We start from the raw sequence: 22,537 nt of genomic DNA on the forward strand, positions 1-22,537 counted from the left end.
CCAAGCCTCTCCAGCGGAGACAGGTAGCGAAGGGGCGCCGTCGGTACTGGCTTTTGGAGACCGGGCAGAGCTGCGCCGAAGGAGGCGCGCGGGGCGGCGGTGGACGGCGCGGGGTAGCAGGCGATGCGCGTCAGCTCGCGTCCTCTAGGGGGTGCCCAGGCCGGGGGGGGGGGGCGCCTCCCGCCGGGCATAGGCGGCCCATGTCGCTTCATGCGGGGGCGGCCCCAGGAGGGATGTGGCCGGTACAGCTCCTCGTGGGGGACGGACTTCAAGGCGGAGCCGGTCAGCGGGAGCAACGGAGGACCCCGGCTGCGTCGCCCTGCGCCGGCCACCGCGGTGGCTGTAGTCGGAGAGGGCGCTCCCTCCTTCTCTCCTGGTGCTCTCGGCCGCCTGGGGCTTGGCACTGCGGCGGCTCTTGGCAGGGAGGGGCGCCCGGGGGCCGGAGGGGCTGGGTTGGTCTCTGGAAGCCGGGATGGCTGCTTGGAAGGGGCTTTACGTGCTGGCCTGGGGAGGGGCCACAATCTTCCACGGGGACCAGCGGGTGGCATTGCTTGAGTAGAGACGAGGAGCGCAGAGGGGGGTCTGGTTGCCAGCACTGGGCAGTCTGGCCATGATCATGCCCACCCCAGCTGACGGCAGCCCTGGCGACTAGCGGAGCTTTGCAAACTGGAAAGAGGGCTGCTTGGGTCGCCTGGCCCTTGGCTGCCATGGCCCGGCACAGGCTCATCTTGCTCGGGCTGTGCTTGGCTAGCTTCCTCCTTCCCCCTGCTCAGGGCTGCGGCCCAGGCAGGGGGCCGGTGGGACGCAAGCCCTACACACGCAAGAACCTGACCCCGTTGCAGTACAAGCAGTTTGTGCCCAACGTCGCGGAGCAGACCTTGGGTGCCAGCGGGAAAGCAGAGGGCAAAATCAGCCGCCACTCAGAACACTTCAAGGATCTGGTGCCCAATTACAACCCTGACATCATCTTTAAGGATGAAGAGAACACAGGTGCAGACCGGTTGATGACTGAGGTGGGTGCTGCTTGTGGGCAAGAATGGAGTCCAAATTTCCAGCGCTCTGTCTGCTTCTAGCCTTGGCAGATCTGATGCCATAATAGAAAAGAGAGTGTCTCTGAGCATATGATGACTGTCTTTTCCTTCATGAATGATTAATTACAACAAGGCCTGGCACATTTGGGATAGGCAATCCAGATTTAAGGATGTGACTTCCCGCCAGCTCCAGTACCTCTCTCTATAGCTATTAAACCCAGCGCTCTCCCAAAATTCCATTGTAGAAATTGCTGCTGGTGCTCAAATAATAAAATGGCCAGGGCTTCTGGTTTGCTAGCCTTTTACATGGGAACGTCTAGTTGTGAGATGAGCCTAGAAGGAAGGATTTGTAACTTTGCTGTCTTTTATTCAGAGAGATCTTTTTGTTGGGCAGAGCACAGAGACAGGTGAGAGAGCTCTAACCTGCTGATTCTCAGGCTACTTCCTTCGTTCAGGGTCACGATATTGAGAAGAACTGTGGCAAACCTGATCCTTCTGAGCCATCAGCTCCTTGGCCTTTATTGAAAAGAGAGAGGACCTTGAAAAGAGAGAGGGGCTAAGGAGAGAGCTAGGGGCAGCGGCAGGCAAGCTGGTTGTGCCTGGGAACATTTGTCAGCAGCAGTGAAGTCTTGTCTAGCGAACAGCTCCTGCACCACTCCTAGGACTGCATGCCGAGTGGAGAGCTGCAGGCAGGCAGACTCTTTCTTAGGCTGAACCGTCAGGGATTTGTAGCACTTGGCTAATCTAAAATTTCACACATCCACCACTAGGTAAGGAAGGAAAGATCTAATGTTGCTTCCCCTGTCCTTCAAGCTTTAGTGACCTGCTGCTCATCCTTCTTGCCCATTGAAGAACCTTTAAAAAGTATTTTGAGGCATTTGTTTTCTCAAGGAGGCTAATACAGTATCTCTCCACCTATATAGTTTGCACATGTACGCCCATACAATCTATCGTAGCCAGAGTGAACATTTGTTTGTTAAATGCCTCCCTTCTCTTTCCTATCCTGCAATAACAACATTCAGATGCGGCAGCATGGAGTTTGAGAGGGACTCAAAGGTGCTTCATTGTTAGGTCTGAAAACTCTCTTAAGGGCTCCTTCCTGCAAGATATACGTTCCCCTATATGTTGTTAGATCATTTCTGTGTACATCAGTATTTCTGAAGTGTGCACGTTTTTATCTCGGTGCAAGAACATGGGTTGGGAAACCGTATTGTCTTAATATGGCGATGGTGAATAGTGCATGGTGTCTTTTTTTATTAAGAACATTTATTTTGAAAGACCCCTTATGTATTGGATTTTGATTTGTTGCTCAAATGGACTATCCACCCTACTTTTTTCTCATGCTATTTTCTTTTTGAACTAGACTTAATTATGTTTCTTAATTTGTTAATTCATTTCTTGGATTGCTAAGGTCATAAATCACCTTGAACATTTTAATGGGAAAATAGGATATGAATCTAATAATCCCTGTGTAGGAGAAAAATGTGGAGTTTGATGATGCTACGTGGATTTAAAAAAAAAGAGTGAAAGACTTGAACTAGCACCAGGGAATTGCTTGTGTGTTTCAAAGTAGACATAATTGTGAGTGTTCCTTCTCCTCCAGGACATCAATCAGTCCCTGAAACTGGCACAGTTCAGTTGCAAGACTGCCTCAAATCCCTGTTGAACTTTCCCAGGATTAGGATGTGCCATCACAACCGCTGGACGCTTTGGTTGATTAAGCACTGATGCATGCTGAGGAAGGTAGTTGATTTTGCCAACCTCGAAATTAAAGCACAACCTGCAGAGAGTTACAGCCAAATGCAATTTAATTCTCCTGGTCTATATCTAAGTGGAATGAATTCCCTGGAAGTGCTCCTCAAATTTCCTAGTTGTTAAATATGTCCTGTACTTTGATAATTATGATTATTTTCCTTTTTAAAAAAATCCCTGCTTTTCCTCTTTGGCTTTGTGATGTTATGCCTGAGAGGCAAGAAGGGGCTGAACTTCAGTGGAAGAGCACGTGCTTTTCATGCAGAAAGTCCCAGGTTCAATCCCTGGTATCGATGATGCGGCGAAGTAATTTTAGACACTGGATTTAATGGTCTTATGGAGGAGGGACGAAGCACTCAACTAATATTTCTTTTCTCCTGCCCAATCACCATTCCATGCTTTAGAACTACATCTGCATTCTCTATATGTTAACATATCTGCCAATCCTGATTTATTTTTACCAAAAAAAAAGGAGCATCTCTGAACATGTGCAACTTTTCACTTTAAGCTCACTTAAATCATAACACTATAATGATCACAATAATAAAATGGAGTTTGCTTTTGCTTCTCTCATCACCTGCCATTCTCTGGCTGGTCATTTAGCCGGCCCCTGGGCTGTACAGTCCTTGACTTTGACCCCAAGATCCAACTTTAGCTGCACCACTGCCTGGCATGTCCAGGTAAAGCTAGAAATACTCCTGCCTGAAACTCTGAAAAGCTGTTGCCAGTCAGTGTCAGCAGTACTGAACTAGACGAACCAGTGGTCTGACTCAGTTTAAGGCTATGTTCCTAAGATACTTAGCAAAAAGGTAATCAAATCCAAAACCACCGCCACATATTCACCTACAAAATCCAGATCACCAGAGTATGTTTAGCAGAGAGATCAGGAGCAAAACAAGAGCGTCATGCTGAAATACCTGCGAAGCAGCTAGTTAAAAACTGCTTAGGGTTGCAGAAACAGGCGTAAGGGGGTGTCGAGCATTTGGAAGCCCACAGTATATGGCTGGTGAGCTGCATTTGACACGGTGGCTCAAAAGATGTGCAGACCTGTGGTGGTAATGTCAAAAACAATCGCTTTGGAGAGGTGTGAACGGGATCACTTTGGCCTTAGTCCCGGGGTCATCCCTGCCTGCTCCCGGGATCCCCTTTGTGTCATTTACATGAACAGGGATGACCCCAGGACGATCCCGGGATAAACCTTAGGTCTCGCTAAGGCCCATGTTTTCATTCCCTGAAATAAGAGCAGTTGCCCCTACTGCAAAGAGGTATTATACAAAGGGATGGCAGAGATTTGAGCAGAGTCTGAAATATATTCAAGAACTACCAAATGTGAGTCCAAGGGGAGAGAAAATGAAATATGGGATATATGTAAGCAGAGAAAAGGAGAGAGAGAAATACTGTTTTCAAGTCCTAAGGATCACCCCCTCCTCCTCATGCTTTGTATCACGGTAACGATGGGCATTTTCTACATTGGTGGTGTAGCCCAGCCATTCCCAACCTGGTGCCCTCCATATGTTTTGGACTTCAACTCCGATCAGTCCCAGACAGCATGGCCAGTGTTCAGGAATCCTGAAAGATGCAGTCCAAAGCATCCGGAGGGCACTGGGTTGGGGAAACCTGATGTAGCCTGTGAATCATGGAACTTGGCAGGGCAGAGGGCAATTGTGTGCTGAAAGTGTATAGGTTCTTTCCTGGGCTAAGGGGTGCCACCATAAATCATGGCTGAGTTGATACTATTACAGCAGCAGATGTAACTAGCTGTCTAATTCCTACAGGCATCTGATTTGCTCCTTTAATATTTGCCTGAAAAGTTTGGACTCTGCACTAGCAAGAGTAGGACATGTCACTGCAGAGGTGGGAGGATCCTACTTAACATGTTGTTAGGGAAAGGGGGTTTTGGGGGAGAGAGGGGGGATTCTCTGTTTTTGGGACAATGACATTTTGCCTCTTGTGGGTAGAAAGCTGACTTCATTCCAGTTTCCTGCTGCTGAGTCACAAAGTGCCATCTGAAGGCAGGGTGGGTGAGGGCTGGCAGCAGACATTTAACACTGAATAACTATGGGGGTGTGCAGAGAACAAAGAGAAGAATTGCAGGAAGGTTTACTGGTTCCTCTGGGACCTCACAGATTGCCCTAAATGGAGATGGGAAGCTGGGCAACGTGGGTTTAAGCTTCATTAAATATTCCTTAAGATGATTACATGGATGCATTTTGTTCATGCTCAGGAGCCAACTAGTAATCCCATTTGGGATCAGGTAGGTCTATTTCCCCAGGTGACATTGGATAGGGACTCTAGTTTGTTATGGTCTTTTGGACTTATCATGTTTCTTGCATTTCCTGTAGCCCTCGGCTCTTTGATACACGAGTTCTCTCACTGTGGCATGCTGCAATCTGGATTGTGTGGGTCACTCAAAAATGAAATATGTGGGGCTAGAATATTTGAGAGGGAGCAGAAGCATGTAATCTATTTTAGATACGGAGTGGTATATAAATATTGTAAATAAATAAATCTAAAAAAACCCTATATAAGTTAAGAATATAGACGTTCAGGAATTGAGATCATATTTTTTATGAACATAAGAAGAGCCATGCTGGATCAGACTGAGGGCCCATCTAGTCCAGCACTCTGTTCACATAGTGGCCAACCAGCTGTTGATCAGGGACCAACAAAGCAGGACATGGTGCAACAGGACATGCTCCCGTCCATATTCCCCTGCAACTGGTGCATACAAGCTTACTGCCTTGAGGTAGCACATAGCCATCAGGGCTAGTAGCCATGAATAGACTTCTCCTCCAGGAATTTATCCAACCCCCTTTTAAAGCCATCCAAATTCGTGGCCATCACTACATCTTGTGGCAGTGAATTCTATAGTTTAATTATGTGCTGTGTGAAGAAGTACTTCCTTTTATTTGTCCTGAATCTCCCACCAATCAGCTTCATGGGATGACCCCGGGTTCTAGTATTTTGAGAGAGGGAGAAAAATGTTTTCTTATCCATGTTCTCCACACCATGCATAATTTTATACACCTCCATCACGCCTCCCCTCAGCCTCCTTTTTTCCAAGCTAAGCAATCCCAGCTGTTGGAACCTTCCCTCATAAGGGAAATGCTACAGCCCCTTTATCGTTTTAGTTGCCCTTTTCTGCACTTTTTCCAGCTCTATAATATCTTTTTTAGATGTGGTGACCAGAACTATACACAGTATTCTAAGTGTGGTCACACCATAGATTTGTATAACGGCAGTATAATACTGGCAGTTTTATACTTACACAATCCCTATTACCTCTCTTTGGTCTTAAAAAGAAAAATCAGTTTTTAAAAACCCTATCTTTTTTTGGAGGTTGTGAGAGGAGGACTTGTGGATCGCTCATCCAGTTTGTCTACCTGCTTTTATGAGCTTTGCCCTTCTGATATGAGAATAGTTCCAAGGCTTCTTCAAACTGCTACTTAATATGCTTATTAAAAACAACAATTTCTCATCTTTCAGCCTAAAACATGCGCTGGGTTTCATGCACTAATGCTGCTCTATAGCAGCAGCAGCAGTGACATTATCACTGGGATCTTTTAACACACCCCTCTGCTGTTCTATCTCTTACTTATGCTCTTTGTGCCCTATTCCACCAGGAGATGAAGTAGGGTCATTTCAAAGGGGTGGACAGAACAATCTCTCCCTGTAGAGAAGTTCACCAAGTCAAGTAAAAGTTATAGCAAGAGACCTTTTCTCACATGTAAGCCACATGGGAAATCTTCAGCAGTTTTCAGCTGAAATGCTTAGTAAAAAACCAATCTTGTTTCTGCTTCACCCTGTCCTGGCTAATGAGTATAGAAGACAATAAGTGCTTCACATTTTTTTAAAAATTAAGTTGTATTTAAACACATGTACTTAACATTTTTGGTTGCTGTTTTCACACTGATGTATGGTGGTTCCGTCAGTGTATCCTTATGCTCTCTACCACAAAATGTCTGACCAGCTTTCACAGATGAGACTGAAGTTGGTTCCTAGTTCCTAGCTCCTTATTCAAGCCAGAGCTGCGTGAAAGGCCTGAATAAGGAATTGAAGTTTATATGATGCTCACAATTTGGCCTCCCTTTCGGGCAGCCATGAAAACTATTTTAAAATAAATAAATTAAAAGCTGAGTCCTAAATTTGGGAATGGCCCTTTTGTGATCTGCTTTTTCTATAAAATGCTCAGAGGAGTCTCTGTTCGCATAGAGGAGTCAATCCAATCCAGTTTGGGTAGTTGAGTGGAAGAAGCCTTAAGCCATCCTTCCCCAGCCTGATGCTCTGGACTACAACACCCACCATCCCTGACAGTTGGGATGTAGACCAAAACATCTGGAAGGCACCAGTTCACCTACCCTGCAGGCTTCACACAATGCCTGCAATACATAGTCAGCAGGGGCAATTGGCCACTTGGTTTCTGCAGCCTTCCACTCACAGCCCTGCTTTGCTAGTTGGGTGCCGAAGGACCCCCAGTGGGAGTAGCAAGGGGGAGGATTGGTCAGCCCAGCAAGGTCCCATCTATGACACGTCCTACGGTGCCCTTTCCCCCCCTGCACTGACACCAGTCCAGAGAGTGTGGAGCTGCTGAAAGAGTTCTTTGTGGCAAAGTTGATGATTTTGCTGTTATTACTCGAGGAGCTTGAATTCTCGCCGAGTTAAGTAATTCTGGGCCTGGAAAACAGCTATTGTCCTCGGGCCCAGGAGCCGATGGGAAGTGTCTCACATTCCTCTTTGGGCTTCTAGCATGTTCCTTTCACTATAGATAAGACTATGTTCCCTTTCTATTAAATGCCATCTTCCCCCACCCTGCCAAGCTCCCGTCCCCACCTCCTGGCTCTTTCTGAGAGGTGACCATACCATTTGTCCAGATGTCTGAATACTGATATATGTGTGCCAGAAATCTTCTTCAAGAACCTGATAGGTTAATGTCACAACTTGACCATTCTTCATGGCAGAATTGACACTCAGAGATTTTGGGAAAGAGGCAATGAACTAGCTCCGTATGTCATCACAGCAATTCATTGCCTTGAAGGAGAGTAAAATTTCTGGCTGGCACAGCTTTTATCATCTTCCCATAGAACTTTTATCTGGGCTTCACCCCTTGTTTCAAATTGCCGTAATTTTGCATCATGAGAAAATCAGGAAGTTGTGTTTTCAATGCTTTTTAAAAATTATTTTTTTTAAAAAAATGGTCTTTTGTACTTTTCTTCTACCGTGTTGTACAGCTACTCCAGATTTTTAATGCTGAGGGGAGGATCTCTATGTGACAAGTTACTTCATTTGCAAAACTGGGTGCATCTCAGCACTGCAGGAAAATAGCTTTGTGCAAACACACGTGGCTGTTTTGTAAGTCATAGGAATTGTGTATGTGTCGTTTACACACACTCATGACAAAAGCGTTGACAGATTATGAAGTAGATAGGGCCATTTCATACATTTTGCATAGGCAAACTCAGGTGTGCCAGAGAGTGTGTGCTCAACAGGAAGCTTCAGCCAATCACAGCTCCATTACAAGTGTACCTATATGAAACATATGTTTTGCAACCTGTTTATTATACATGCATATATTTTTAAGATGTACAAGTAAGATGTTTCCAGTATACACCTAAAAAGTAATGTGTGAAGTGGCCCACAAGTATTTTATATATAAAATATTTAGGACTGAGTGTTCCCAGCACTAGTTAAAAATCTGCACCAAGAAAAGCTGAATTCTGTGACCGGCATAAATTTGCATGTATATTCGCATATTATGCCTAATTCCATTTCTGTAAATTATAGGGAGGTGCACTTTAGCTTCATCCCCTGAGCATCATAAATTTTGTAGAGTCCTCCTGGCTTCAGAGATTCACCAGGCATTGCCAACATCCTTTCATGTTTATCTAGGGTGACCATATGAAAAGGAGGACAGGGCTCCTGTATCTTTAACAGTTGAATAATAAAGCGAATTTCAGCAAGTGTCATTTGTATGCATGCTTCACTTGGTGAAATTCCCTCTTCATCACAACTGCTAAAGATACAGGAGCCCTGTTCTCCATTCCATATGGTCACCCTATGCTTATCTTCACACTCGTGAGGGCTGGGAACATATTTTTTTAAAATGAAAGCCAAGACTCTGAGGATACTGAATTGAAGTCAAGTCAGAAATGGTTGTGATTTGTGCTTGTGTGTATTTGCAGGATACAGAGAGCTTTGAAAACAGTGTATGATGTCATGCACAGCATTGTTAACTAAGGTGTTAACAATTACTTTATGCTGTTACTTTATACTGTTAGTTTTACCCTACCCTGTGCCTGCTTACCCTACCCTGTACCTGTTTGCATTCTCTTCCCCTCCTTATTGTTTTACTATGATTTTATTAGATTGTAAGCCTATGCGGCAGAGTCTTGCTATTTACTGTTTTACTCTGTACAGCACCATGTACATTGATGGTGCTATATAAATAAATAATAATAATAATAATAATAGTGACCCTATGGAAAGGAGGACAGGGCTCCTGTATCTTTAACAGTTGTATAGAAAAGGGAATTTCAGCAGGTATCATTTGTATGCATGCAGCACCTGGTAGAATTCCCTCTTCATCACAACAGTTAAAGCTGCAGGAGCTATACTAGAATGAGCAGATACAAAAGAGGGCAGGGCTCCTGCAGTTTTAACTGTTGTGATGAAGAGCGGATTTTATCAAGGGCTGCATGCATACAGATGACACCTGCTGAAATTCCCTTTTCTATACAGCTGTCTACCTTTTCATATAGTCATCCTACATTGTTAACACTTGGTTATTTCAATATGTTTCCACAAACACTCTAACCACCCTTTTCAGAAACAAAGGCATGGAATTGTCGATTTGAATGTTATTTTGGGTCCTTCACTCTGTACATGCCATTTATATATCAACTGTGCTCCGATTCCTTGCACCTTTAGCAAGCAACCACCTAAACCTTCCCAAATAGAACTAAGGATGCATCTAAATGAAAGACTTAGGACCTTTCTAGACACACAGTTTATAATGCAATAAATGTGCCATTGTTACACATTCATTGCATGGGGTCCAACATCTAGATGTGTCCTTTCGAGTCCTTCTGCTGCAGGCAGATGAAGTTTGCCCAATGCTCAGATATCCATATTTTGAAATGAGGGAGATGCACGTTATCCCTTGGCCAGCGTGCCCATTGCTGTTGCGAGTGTAGTGCGGAATGGGGTTGCACAAGTCTTGGAGGCACCTGCTGGGAAGCCCCTGTGATGACATCACTCCCCACCCCAGACATGCCTTCTGCCATTTTGTGATTATTATTTTTTAAAATGTCATCGGTGTCTGTGATTCCCCTCCTATGCTATCACCACACTTGAACCAGCCTCCTAGCACTAGTTTAAAACAACAACACAAAATGACAAGTTCAAAAAGAAGCAAGCTCTACCCAATTCCCCTCCACAGTGCTTCACCACTATTATTATTATTATTTATTTATATAGCACCATCAGTGTACATGGTGCTGTACAGAGTAAAACAGTAAATAGCAAGACCCTGCCGCATAGGCTTACAATCTAATAAAATCATAGTAAAACAATAAGGAGGGGAAGAGAATGCAAACAGGTAAAGGGTAGGGTAAGCAGGCACAGGGTAGGGTAAAACTAACAGTAGAAAGTAACAGTAGAAGTCTGCACAACATCAAGTTTTAAAAGCTTTAGGAAAAAGAAAAGTTTTTAGTTGAGCTTTAAAAGCTGCGGTTGAACTTGTAGTTCTCAAATGTTCTGGAAGAGCGTTCCAGGCGTAAGGGGCAGCAGAAGAGAATGGACGAAGCCGAGCAAGGGAAGTAGAGGCCCTTGGGCAGGCGAGAAACATGGCATCAGAGGAGCGAAGAGCACGAGCGGGGCAATAGTGTGAGATGAGAGAGGAGAGATAGGAAGGAGCTAGACCGTGAAAAGCTTTGAAGGTTAACAGGAGAAGTTTATATTGGATTCTGAAGTGAATTGGAAGCCAATGAAGAGATTTCAGAAGCAGAGTAACATGGTCGGAGCGGCGAGCCAAGAAGATGATCTTTGCGGCAGAGTGGTGAACAGAAACCAACGGACTGATGTGAGAAGAAGGAAGGCCAGAGAGAAGAAGGTATAAAATTAGTGCGGTTGTAGAGTAGCTATCAAACTTGTTTTGTTCTTATCACCTGGAAACCAGTTTAACTGTTGTGACTTCCTCAGGAGCTATAACAATCTAGACTGGAGATTCCATCTCATCAATGTGGCAATTTGATCTCCATCTGCTCCAGTTTTTCTAGTCCCGAAAGGGGGCACCATAGGAACTGAGCCAGGGATGGTAGGAACTCTGGGGAACCCTGAGGTACTGTAGTCACAACGTGAAACAACGGTACAAAGTGATGGCCAAACAATGGATGCAAGAGTGAGGTTTTCTCCTCCTCCCAGGTAACATGTCCTAGGAATCGAGTTAGGAACCACTGCTGGAGAGCAGGGGCTTGTCTATACGGCTTGTTTACCCCAACCTAAATGTGCATATTCACGTTTCAGAACACATGACACAGCCGTCCGTTTGCCGTAGTGCCGGGTTTATAACACGATAATGCGCATATTTGCATTGGCAATTTACCACGACTTTTGGATCACGTCTGAGTTTGCACCACATTATATCATTGGGGGAGTTAAATTGCATTTTGACGTGGGGGAGCTTTGAAGGTAGGGTAAAGTGATTGGCTGATTCCCCGCCTTCCCACCTATCGCGTCCTCTGGCTGCCTCTTTCTTTCCTGTCGTTTTCATGTTGAATTAAGATGGAGCTTTTAAAATGGAAACAAACAGGAGGGAACTGGAAGTGCGAGACAGGAGAAGACGTGTTCAGTCCCCTGCTCGCATCCAACTCTGCTGCCTTGTTCTTTTCCCCACTCGCTTTTCCTCTTATATGGGGCAGATACTGCTTTTAAAATGAAAACATAGAGGGGTGAACAGGCAGTGAGAGAGAGGAGACCTGTTCAGTCCCCCATTCGCATCCTCCTCTGCTGCCTCGTTCCTTTCCCCGCTCATTTTTCCTCTTCTATGAATTTGCGGAGCTCCGCAGTTCAAATTTATAGCTTGCCTTGTCTATAATCCATAGCCTCATATGTATGAATGTGCGTTTGTGCGCATATGCGCATTAATAACTGCACTATAAAAAAAGTTCAGGAGATAAATTGCTGTTGCTGCTGCAGTGTGACACTATTTACCTAGATTTGAATCAATGAAAATTCAGGTTAAAATTAAATGAGAAGCAATCCCGCTGTCGTATAGATGGGGGCCAGGTTCCTGGTTCAACTTAGTGCAGCACGGGGATGCTGTAGGAGGTGGTGCTGGAAACAGGTATGGGAACACATAGCAGGATGTTTCTCAATCAAATAATCTTTGTATCTGCCCCCTTACCCTGCACAGACTAAAGCAGGTTAATTAAAAACCAGATAATAATCACAATGTGTTTTTCTCAGGGCAACTGGTAACCAATGCTGGTGGTTTTTTTCCACATGGCTGCTCCAGGCGGGAGGTGGACCAATCCCAAGGAGTTAATGGTTAATTGTCAATAGCCAAGATCAAGCTCACCCCACTCTGTATTTTAAAGAGCTTGCTTTTTGGTTGTTCTTTTGTTTATAAACAGACTGTGCAGCAAGTGGGTTGGTGGAGGGGAAAGCATAAGGCTGCTTAAAAACAGGCAAAATATTTCTGAGAAAATAAATGAATACTTTCAGAACAGAGTATTTTTTAAAAAACATTCCCCCCCTCCTGTGCTTTTGAAAACTTTCTGCATTTACATGTTTGTTCCTTAAGTTCAAGATGCTTATTGATAGTTTACTTTCCTCTTTTCCCGTTACTATCAGTGTAGTGTTTGATAATTAAATTGAACTAAAAGGGGAAGGAAAGGGTTTGAAATGTGGGAAAAGGCTACAGTAGGTTTGGGAACTTGTTCTCTTATTTATTTAGATTTCCAATTAGCCGCAGAAGCTCTGCGTAACTATCAGTGCATTTAAATGCATACGATAGGTGGGGAAATGAAATGCTATTGTGTTTATTTGAGTTGGCTAAGTGTTTGATGTGCAATTGTTATGCTGCTCAGCATATGATACGTGTGAAGCAGTAACATTTTAATGTGTCAAACTCAGCACAAAATCCTTGGGCTTTCTCAAGTCTTCCAGACAGGGCACTGGTGTTGCAATGCTTCTCTTTTAGAGCCCCCACTTCTATGCAGCATTAATTTTAATGCCTGCCCCTCTCAATCTTTGCTTCCTGCAGCGTTGCAAGGATAGAGTGAATGCCTTGGCCATTGCTGTGATGAACATGTGGCCGGGCACCAGGCTGCGCGTGACGGAGGGCTGGGATGAAGATGGACATCACCTGCCTGACTCTCTGCACTACGAGGGCCGGGCACTGGACATCACAACGTCCGACCGGGACAGAGAGAAGTACGGCATGCTGGCCCGCTTAGCGGTCGAGGCTGGCTTTGATTGGGTTTACTATGAGTCCAAGGCACACATCCACGTGTCTGTGAAAGCAGGTAAACATGAGCAGAGCTGTGGAAAAGGGAGGTGGAGACGGTGGGATTTGCACAAGAGGACGTTTTATTTGTTGGTTCAATACTGCTTAATATAATAAAATCTCTAAATGGTTTACATACAAAACATGAAGATTAGGGCCCAGGGGCTCCGTGTCTAGCACTGGAAAAGGAGAGGTTTAGAGCAGGGTGGGCAACTTGTGGCCCTGCAGATGTGCTAGCCTCCAACCCCCATCATCCACCACAGTTGGCTGTGCTGGCTAGGGCTGATGGGAGTTGTAGGCGAAAACCCATCTAGGGTTACCAGTTGCTCACCACTGGATTAGAGAATGCTGCTTTAAGGGACAGGAGCGAAACCAAACTTAGACATTTTGCAACCTTTGGCAAAACATGAACATTGCCACCTTCTTGATTGGTGGAACTGGGGCATGATTATTTTTCTTCTCTCCTTCAACTCACTAATCCTTAGACTTGCTGAGCCCCCCACAGGGACTCCACACACACCCAGTCCTGCCCCTGATGCAATCCAGCAATGAGCCTTAGAACTCAGGTCCTACTTTCCCACCCTCGCCCTACCCGCGGCGATCCACAACTCATACTTGGCTCTGAACCCACTGACTTACCTATTCCCCATGGGGCCTCTTGCCCAGTTTGCTCCCCCACCCCACCTTCAGCATCTGAGCCTCTTTCCTTCTAACTCCTGCTATTAACATAGGTGTCCTGACACTAAGATGGCATGGCAAAGGGATATGTTTCTTCCACCCACGGCTTCAGAATAAATACTGCTCCCCACGCACCCGCCAAAGCTATCCTAGCTTATCCTAGCATGCAGCTTTGGGTTGTCCTATGGCAAGGCTGGCCTTGAATAGGAGATAAGGCCCTTGCATTCCATTTATGGCTCCAGCAGGTGTCAAAACAAGGCAAGGGAGTCAGCGCACCTCCGTCCCTCTCCACCACTGGCGAAATGCCCTCTGAGACGCAAAGCAGTTTTGGTTGGATGAAGCCAAACGCCACGCTTCTAAGGATGTCCCTTTATGTTCCTCTAGATAACTCCATGGCTATCCGTGCTGGCGGCTGCTTTCCTGGTGATGCAGCAGTGACTTTGCCGAACGGTGAAACAAAAGGTCTTTCGCAGCTTCGCCGTGGGGACTACGTGCTCAGCATGGACCAGAGCGGGCAGGTGGTGCCCAGCGAGGTTTTGCTGTTCCTCGATCGAGACCAGCACCGGCAGACCACCTTCGTGGCCATCGAGACGGACAGCCCTGTTCACCTGCTGCTCCTCACTCCCTCACACCTAATTTTTGCCACGCAGGAGCCGGCCAACAGCACCGCTGACTTCTCTCCGGTGTTCGCCAGCCGGGTGCGTGTGGGGGACTCGGTGCTGGCGCGCCCGGCGGGCAACCCTCGGTTGCACCCTGCCCGGGTGGTCCGTGTCTGGCGGCAGGAGGGCGTTGGCGTGTATGCCCCCTTGACTTCCCATGGCACCATTCTGGTCAATGGGGTGCTGGCGTCCTGCTATGCTGTGCTTGAGAGCCACTGCTGGGCCCATCGTGCCTTCACCCCGCTACGGCTTGTCCATGGCCTCTTCTCGCTGTGGCCTCTGCACGGGGAGGCCAGGAACTGCAGCACCCAGGACACAGGCGTGCATTGGTACTCACGATTTCTGTACCAGCTGGCATGGGGTGTGCTGGGTCAGGGCACCCTTCGCCCATAGAGGTTTGCATGACCTTTTGTTTGCCATACAGATTTAAACTCCTCAAGCCATAAGGTGACGGTAGGGTGATGGACTCCATCCTGGTCCCACACCTTGTTGGCCTTGGCTGGATAATGATTCTGTAGCTGATGCCTCCTTAACACAACAGCGTTGGCAGCTGAAAGAGGGCACAGGTAGGGGGAAAGGGGGTCATACCAAGAGTCTGACCTGTATGTCTGTAGGAGTTGGATTGCATGATTAGGTCAACTGATATGAATGCTCCTGCTGTGGGCTGCATAGAGAAGACACTGGATTATCTACAGCTGTGTCTACAGAGCTTGCAAACATCCCAAGCACTCTGTGCTAAATTTAGGGGAGGAACACAAAGTCAGTAAACCCACAGCCTGATTTTTAGAGGGTGGGATGGACTACCTCCATTTCCCATCCTTGTCCTGATCTCTGCTTGGCATTAGTGTAAAGCCAGGTGGGGCTCTCCTCCCCCAGCAGCTGCTTAACTGGATTAGTGGAGGAGGAGGAGCATGGAGGGACGAAGCAGAAATGAGATCTGATGGCTTCAAGCAGCAAGGGGGGGGGTTGGGGAGCGGTTCTGTGTTCTTTCCCCCCATCTCCAGAGATGCATTTGAAACACAGTGTGCACAGGGTCACTTTAACTTGGCATCCTTTACCTACCTGAGTTTGAACACTGGATTCAAGAGGAGGAGGAGGAGGGGTACAAGTGGGGAGACTCCAGCCTCTTCCAGGGAAGAGACGCTCTTGTACAGGCTGGAACAATGGAATGATCTCGTGATGGGGAGCGATGACACCCCCATTCTCTTCTCTGCCACCTGGGCCTTGATCAAGCCCTGACTGCACTTTTCTATTGCCATTGAAGGTTGGACAGGTCCACCTTAATACTTCCTTATGAAACTTCAAATCCATGCCGTTCTTATGACGTCTGCTATAACAGGATTAACTCTTAGCTGCCGCTCCAGAGTTTTTATTTTTATATTTATATAAGCAGTAAATTAAATTTGGTCTAATGCCACTTCTTGTCTCATGTTGGGTATTAATTTGATCTTTTGCCAGATAGAGGAAGGGGAGGAGTTGGTTATTTTTGTAAGCTGTTTTAACTACTACTTCTTTCATAATAGTATTTTGTGTGTGTTTAACTAAAGAGAATTTCTCTGACTCCTATTGCATGAGATGTTTCTTGAGGGCTCCCTGCTTGGATATTGGAGAAGGGGAAGACTGGCATTAAAGGGGGGGGGAATCAGTTTCAAAGAATACCTGCTGTGTGTCCTCAAAATCTGTCTTGGCCAGGGATTGTGTTGTACTCTTTATTGCCTGGTTGTTTTTGCCAGAGCTTTCCATGTTGTACATCTGGATATGGTGGAAGAGACCTGCTTGGTACTGTTAGCGTTGGGAAATAGTGGGATTTGATACATTGCACGTTTGACCCAGTCCAATGATGTTCACATAGAGCATTCTTGCCCACAATGGCTTGCCCATTAATTTCAATTGAGCCAGCAGGCTTGCCTGCATGTCCTTTAGGGTACATGGATCTGCCATCCTCATTGAAAAGCCAGTGTGGTATAGTGGTTGGACTAAGATTGGGGAGACCCAGGTTCTAGCCCCCACTCTGCTCATTGGGGGTCTTTGGCCCAATCACTGACACTTAGCCTAACCTAAGTCACAGGGTTGTTGTGAGGATAAAGTGGAGCGGAGAAGGAGGACCATGTACACTGCCTTGGGTTCCTTAAGGAGGAAAAGGTGGGATGTAAATGCAAAAAACAAGTAAATATTGAAAAGACTTGGGGTAGTCTGCAGAAGCTCATGTAGGACTGTGGATCAGGATGACTTTGAAGGTTGGTGAAGGACTCTGTGTTTGTGTGTCCTTCACCCACCACACCTGGATGTTGCATCCTCCACACATGCGCTGCTATGGCATGGGGCCATAGCTCTGCTGGATTTACAAGGCTCTAGGTTCAGTCCCTGCTATCGCCAGCTTAAAAGGTTGTGGTGCTACAAGGGGTGGGAACCACCTCTGCCTGGCGTGCTGGAGAATGCCAGTTCAGGGAGAGGACGGTGGGCTAGGTCTCACTCTGAAGAGGCAGCCGTTCATATGCTGGCCCTGCAGCGCACTAGCCTGCCTTGTTGGCCCTCCTGGTCACGCCTGGGAGGGTGCCCCGTCACCTCCTGCTAGGAAGTTTGACTTCGTGCCACCATTTCATACTCTTCTGATCCTGTTTCGCATTCCTGCCTCTGGCATTTGTATAATGAAGGTCAAGAGGGAGCCGGGAGCTGAGAGAGGCAACTGTTTACACTGGGGTGTGTGGGCGTGAAGTCTGGCTGACTCTATGTCCTCTCTTATTTTATTTATTTATTACATTTCTATACCGCCCAATAGCCGGAGCTCTCTGGGCGGTTCACAAAATTGCTCTTGCTCTGTCTAGCCCCACTTTCCTCTCTCCCCCACCCCCCGCTGCTGTTGTACACCACCCCTGTGTGACAAGCGGGGGCATTTCTGCGCTGCCTTTGACAGGTGCCTGCGGGGCAGTGCGAGGAGGTGGGTGCGTTGCACAACGGTGAGCTCAGATTTCAATGTGAAAATACATTACAGTGAAAGTCGGTGCATTTTGCACTAAGGAAGGACAATTTCCCAACATGTGCAGCATTATTACTCATATCATATAGGAATATATAATAAAACATTTTGCTGCAGGTTGGTCACCAGCCGAAGTACATTTGGCCAATTCCATTCACAGCTATAATAAAGGAACAGGTGTCATTATTTAACTTGAATTGGAACTCTGCCTTTAAGCTTTTGAATGTGCCTCTCAAACTCGAATTGGGCCTAGAACCTGCATCCTTAGTGTGCAATGCTAACAGTTCTCCACTGTGCCTGGAGATGGTGGCCGAGCAGGGGAGGGGAGAAGTGACTGAGGATGACCAATGTTCTTTTTCATAGGCACCATCCTCTATATACCTTAGGATGGGGAGTGCGGAGCAGGTGGGATTTGCAGGGGGGAGTGGATGGCTTCTAGCCAAACTTGTGTTACAGTGTCACGTTTCATTTATATTATTACTATTTCTCTAGGAATTTCCCATGAATGCATTGTGCAATTCTTTATCTCATTATCCATGAATCGCAGGGTGTTTGCATCACCTGCCGTACAACATCCAGAGCAGCCAGAATCTGAGAGCGCAACTTTGAAACCAACCGGCATGAAATGCTTGAGTTTTATGTTTGTCAAGAACGAACTATAGGAAATGGAGTGAACGCAATGCACAAGGAGACTTCAGGATTTCAAGGCACAAAGTGCCACTGAGCTGTTATTTCAGTACCCAAATTTTTACCTATGGAAGGGATGGGCAACTTCTGCCCCCCCAGATGTTTGGACCTACAGTTCCCATCGTCCATCACACTTGGCTATGCTGGCTGTGGCTGATGGGAATTATAGGCCAAAACAACTTGAGGGCCACAAGTTGCTCATCTGTGACCAAAAGCCCAGTTCTCACTGAGATGGTAAATCTGTGCTTAGCCTGTATCAGTGGCTTGGTGAAGGCTCTCCAACTTGAACGTTCCTTACAAAAACTTTCACTGCATATAGAAAATAATCATGTCAAAGACAATGCCATGCTTGAAGCCTTCCCCATGACCTTCTAGTTTTCTATGCAGAGAGGAGCATCAATCATGTGACCCCCAACAGTTAGACTAAAGTATAGTCTATACTACAGCAAAGCTGTTGCCACCATGTTGGGCAATTCTGAAAGTGGGTCCCATGTGGCAGGTTGAGAGTCTGAGGTGTGGGCTAGACCGCTGTGGGCAGAAGGTCAATCTCTAGGTGTTTTGGACTTCAATCCTCAGAAGTCCCAGCCAGCATGGTCAATGATCAGGAATGCAGGGAGTTGATGTCAAAAACATCTGGAGATGTACTTTCTGCCCACCCCTGTTCTTGACCACACAGGTTTACACCTTGAGAGAGCAATAGGCTTAAGCAAGCTTGAGGAGAGATGCAAAGGAGATGTTTCTATAAGGGGCTACAGCTGGGCTAAGCTGTAGCTTCTTCATGGACTAATTTATTAAAACAAAATCTCTCATACTTCCGTGGAAGTGGAACACCAAGATTGTAAAACAAACAAGCACATGAGAAAACTATTGTGTGAACTGGGCAACAAACAGCAGAAGAATAGGATGGGTCCCACGCTTGCTAACAGTGATAACAGGGGTCTCCGTATTGTCTGCATATGTTTCCTGACATATAAAGCCAAAGCAATATAAGTGGACCATTTATTTCAAAGTGTGAGTTAACTCAGCTAAATTGATTCCCCATTATGTCTCATGCGCATTACCACAGGTCAGATGCACGCTACATTGACATCAAATCAAGATGAATGCATTGGTAAGGGAATAATGTAGATGTGCAGCTTGCATTATCTTGCAAAGACGGGTGGGCGCCAAGCCTTCAGTGAGTCTCGGCCACATCAAAATACCAAACAAAGCTATAATCCTGAAAGGACTTTATTTATTTGGAGAATGTTTCACCCACACCCCTGTCTGCAGAGAGACTGGTGGGAGGGGAGCGGCTTTATCCACCCTAGAGTCTTTGGAGCATAGCGTGGGGGGTAATATTATGACGCAGCTGGCTTGGCTTCCTTTGTATTGCCTTGAAGGCTTTAGGAGTTGCCTCTACACAGGATATGAGATTAGAAAAGTGGCGATAGTGTGGCGTTCCTTAAATTTCTTACAACTTCCTTGCCTATACAGCCTGCACTTCCAAAATAATCAACAGATTGGATCGGAGCAGTGGTACTTCCTTCCAGCTCAGTATCTTAGATCTCAGGGGCAATACACAGGCTAAAAAATGATGAGTTTGCCTCTCATATTTTGTGGGGTGCAGTACAATTAGAGATCAATGGGCTCCTGCTGATTTTGTAATCATAGAATCATAGAATAGTAGAGTTGGAAGGGACCTATAAGGCCCCTATAAGGTTATAACCTATAAGGTTATAGGCTATAACCCTAACCCCCTGCTCAGTGCAGGAATCCACCTTAAAGCATACCTGGCAGATGGCTGTCCAGCTGCCTCTTGAAGGCCTCTAGTGTGGGAGAGGTCATTGGTTCCATTGTTGTACTGCTCTAACAGTCAGGAAGTTTTACCTGATGTCCAGCCAGAATCTAGTCTGTGTCCTGCACTCTGGGAGGATCGAGAAGAGATCCTGGCCCTCCTCTGTGTGACAACCTTTCAAGTATTTAAAGAGTGCTATCATGTCTCCCCTCAGCCTTCTCTTCTCAAGGCTAAACATGCCCAGTTCTTTCAGTCTCTCCTCATAGGGCTTTGTTTCCAGACCCTTGATCATCCTTGTTGGCTGCCTCTGAACCCCCTCCAGCTTGTCTGCCTCCTTCTTGAAGTGTGGTGCCAAGAACTGGACACAATACTCAAGATGAGGCCTAACCAGTACCAAATAGAGGGGAACCAGTACTTCTCACGATTTGGAAGCTATACTTCTATTAATACATCCCAAAATAGCATTTGCTTTTTTTGCAGCCACATCACACTGTTGGCTCATATTCAGCTCGTGATCTACAACAATTCTGAAATCCTTCTTGCTTGTAGTGTTGCTACGCCAAGTGTCTCCCATCTTATAACTGTGAATTTGGTTTCTTTTTCCTAGGTGTAGAACTTGGCATTTATCCCTATTAAATTTAATTCTGTTGTTTTCAGCCCAGCGTTCCAGTCTGCCAAGATCACTTTGAAGTTTGCTTCTGTCTTCCAAGGTATTAGCTATCCCACCCAATTTTGTGTCATCTGCAAATTTGATAAGCATTCCCTGCACCTCCTTGTCCAAGTCATTAATAAAAGTGTTGAAAGCACTGGGCTCAGGACTGAACCCTGCGGTACCCCACTGTGGCCCTTAGTGAGGCCTTTGGTTAGGCTGATATGGAAATGTTCACTCCTGTCTTTAGCCTCCAGATGTTATGGACCAACTGCCATCTGCCCCAGCCAGCATGGCCCATGATCAGGAATGCTGATCATTGTAGTCCAAGACACCTTGAGGCCATCAATGTGGGGAAGACTGACCTAGGTGCAAGCAGATTGAGGAGACCAAAATCCTAGGACGCTTCGCAGGTATTAAGTTCCACTCAATGGGATTGACTGCTTAGTAAATATTCATAGACTGGGTTTCCAAATTAAAGGGAGAGACCGGGACTATACAAGGGAGGTTGGCTCTATTTTATGCCCTCAATTGAAGAGCTCAGTCAAGTCATCCATTAGGGGGAGGAATCTCTGCAGGCACCTCATTATTTTGATTGGAGTACAGGAGAAGCAGTTGTGCCTTCTGGCCTAGTCAAGATGTTTTGTTAATTTTGTAGGAATAGATGGCATATTTCCCATGGTTTATATATAACCAAGCAGAAGAGTTTTAACACTGGAATAAGTATCAGATAGTATATTCTTTGTCTCATGCTAGGGATAGACATTTATTGTTCAGATCTGTTGTAACTGAAACCCAATAAAATGGATGTTTAAAAGTTTGTCACTGAGGAACTGGGAGTCAGGATGAGCTCACACTTTGAACATGGAGAGAAGAGGCAGAGACTGCCGTGATTCCATTGCATCTAACATGCTAGAAAGCCACATACCGCCAGGTCATGTGCACCATAATAAACAATGGATCAAAGAGAATAAAGCCATTGTCAGGTATGCTTTAAGGTAGATTCCTGCAATGAGCAAAGGGTTGGACTTGATGGCCTTATAGGCCCCTTCCAACTCTACTATTTTATGATTCTATGAATCAAACTGCAAATAGAGAAATCCTCCAGAACACAGGTAGGATGTGGTAAATAAATGGCTTTAAGGCCCACTGAGTTTAATTGAGAAATTAAGCATATACATTTACTTCTCCAGAAATAGAAGAGGATTGCAACATGCTTAACGTTGACTGGATTGTGGCTTAAAACCCAGGATGGAGAATGTGTGATGCTCCCGATGTTCTTGGATTGCAACTCCAATCATCCCTCACTATTGATTATGCTGGCCAGGGCTGATGGGAGTTGCAGTCCAAGAACATCTGGAGGGCCACATGTTCCCTGCACCTGTTTTAAAGCAAACTTGTGGATGTTATTTACTAGGGAAGAGGGAGGAGGAGGAGGAAGAGGATCATCATCATCATCACAGGCAAACTTTAGTTGCGTGGTTTCAGCTGCCCTCTGGTGCTCCAACCACAGAATGCATGGAAATGGCTTCCGGTGGCCTGTGGTTCAAAAATCAAAACACCTTGCTTCGTAGTTATTAAGGAAATTCAAGAATGATCAGATATATTAAATGTGCAACTGTGACTTAAAAGCTCCCCCCCCCTTCATTTTTGGGAGGATGTGTCTTGAATCTTTCCTGTTCAAATTGAAAATACTTGGTTGGGGGAAGGACTGCAGCACAGTTACCCCTACAGCAGGGTTGCACAACCCTTTTGGCTCCAAGGGCCACATGCAATGCCAGGTGGTAGGTCAGTGTGCACACATGCACACCTCGCCCCCATCC

At 46.0% G+C, this 22,537-nt stretch overlaps 1 protein-coding gene across 1 annotated transcript; it reads left to right on the forward strand.

Annotated features, from left to right (window-relative positions):
- The first annotated feature begins 637 nt into the window (after positions 1-637).
- On the forward strand, positions 638-16,147 carry DHH (desert hedgehog signaling molecule). The gene is made up of 3 exons (XM_063123173.1): positions 638-1,013; positions 13,045-13,306; positions 14,350-16,147. The coding sequence occupies exons 1-3, from the start codon at positions 708-710 to the stop codon at positions 15,015-15,017; spliced, it is 1,236 nt and encodes a 411-aa protein (XP_062979243.1). The 5' UTR covers positions 638-707; the 3' UTR covers positions 15,018-16,147.
- The last annotated feature ends 6,390 nt before the right edge of the window (positions 16,148-22,537 follow it).

This window comes from Elgaria multicarinata, chromosome 3 (assembly GCF_023053635.1).
Source record: "Elgaria multicarinata webbii isolate HBS135686 ecotype San Diego chromosome 3, rElgMul1.1.pri, whole genome shotgun sequence".
Classification (NCBI taxonomy): Eukaryota; Metazoa; Chordata; class Lepidosauria; order Squamata; family Anguidae; genus Elgaria; species Elgaria multicarinata.

Excerpts from the sequence above, each read along its gene's own strand:
- DHH (XM_063123173.1), top strand. The coding sequence starts at position 708 with ATGGCCCGGCACAGGCTCATCTTGCTCGGGCTGTGCTTGGCTAGCTTC. Across the intron at positions 1,014-13,044 it reads CAGACCGGTTGATGACTGAG|CGTTGCAAGGATAGAGTGAA; the intron begins GTGGGTGCTGCT and ends TGCTTCCTGCAG. Across the intron at positions 13,307-14,349 it reads CCACGTGTCTGTGAAAGCAG|ATAACTCCATGGCTATCCGT; the intron begins GTAAACATGAGC and ends ATGTTCCTCTAG.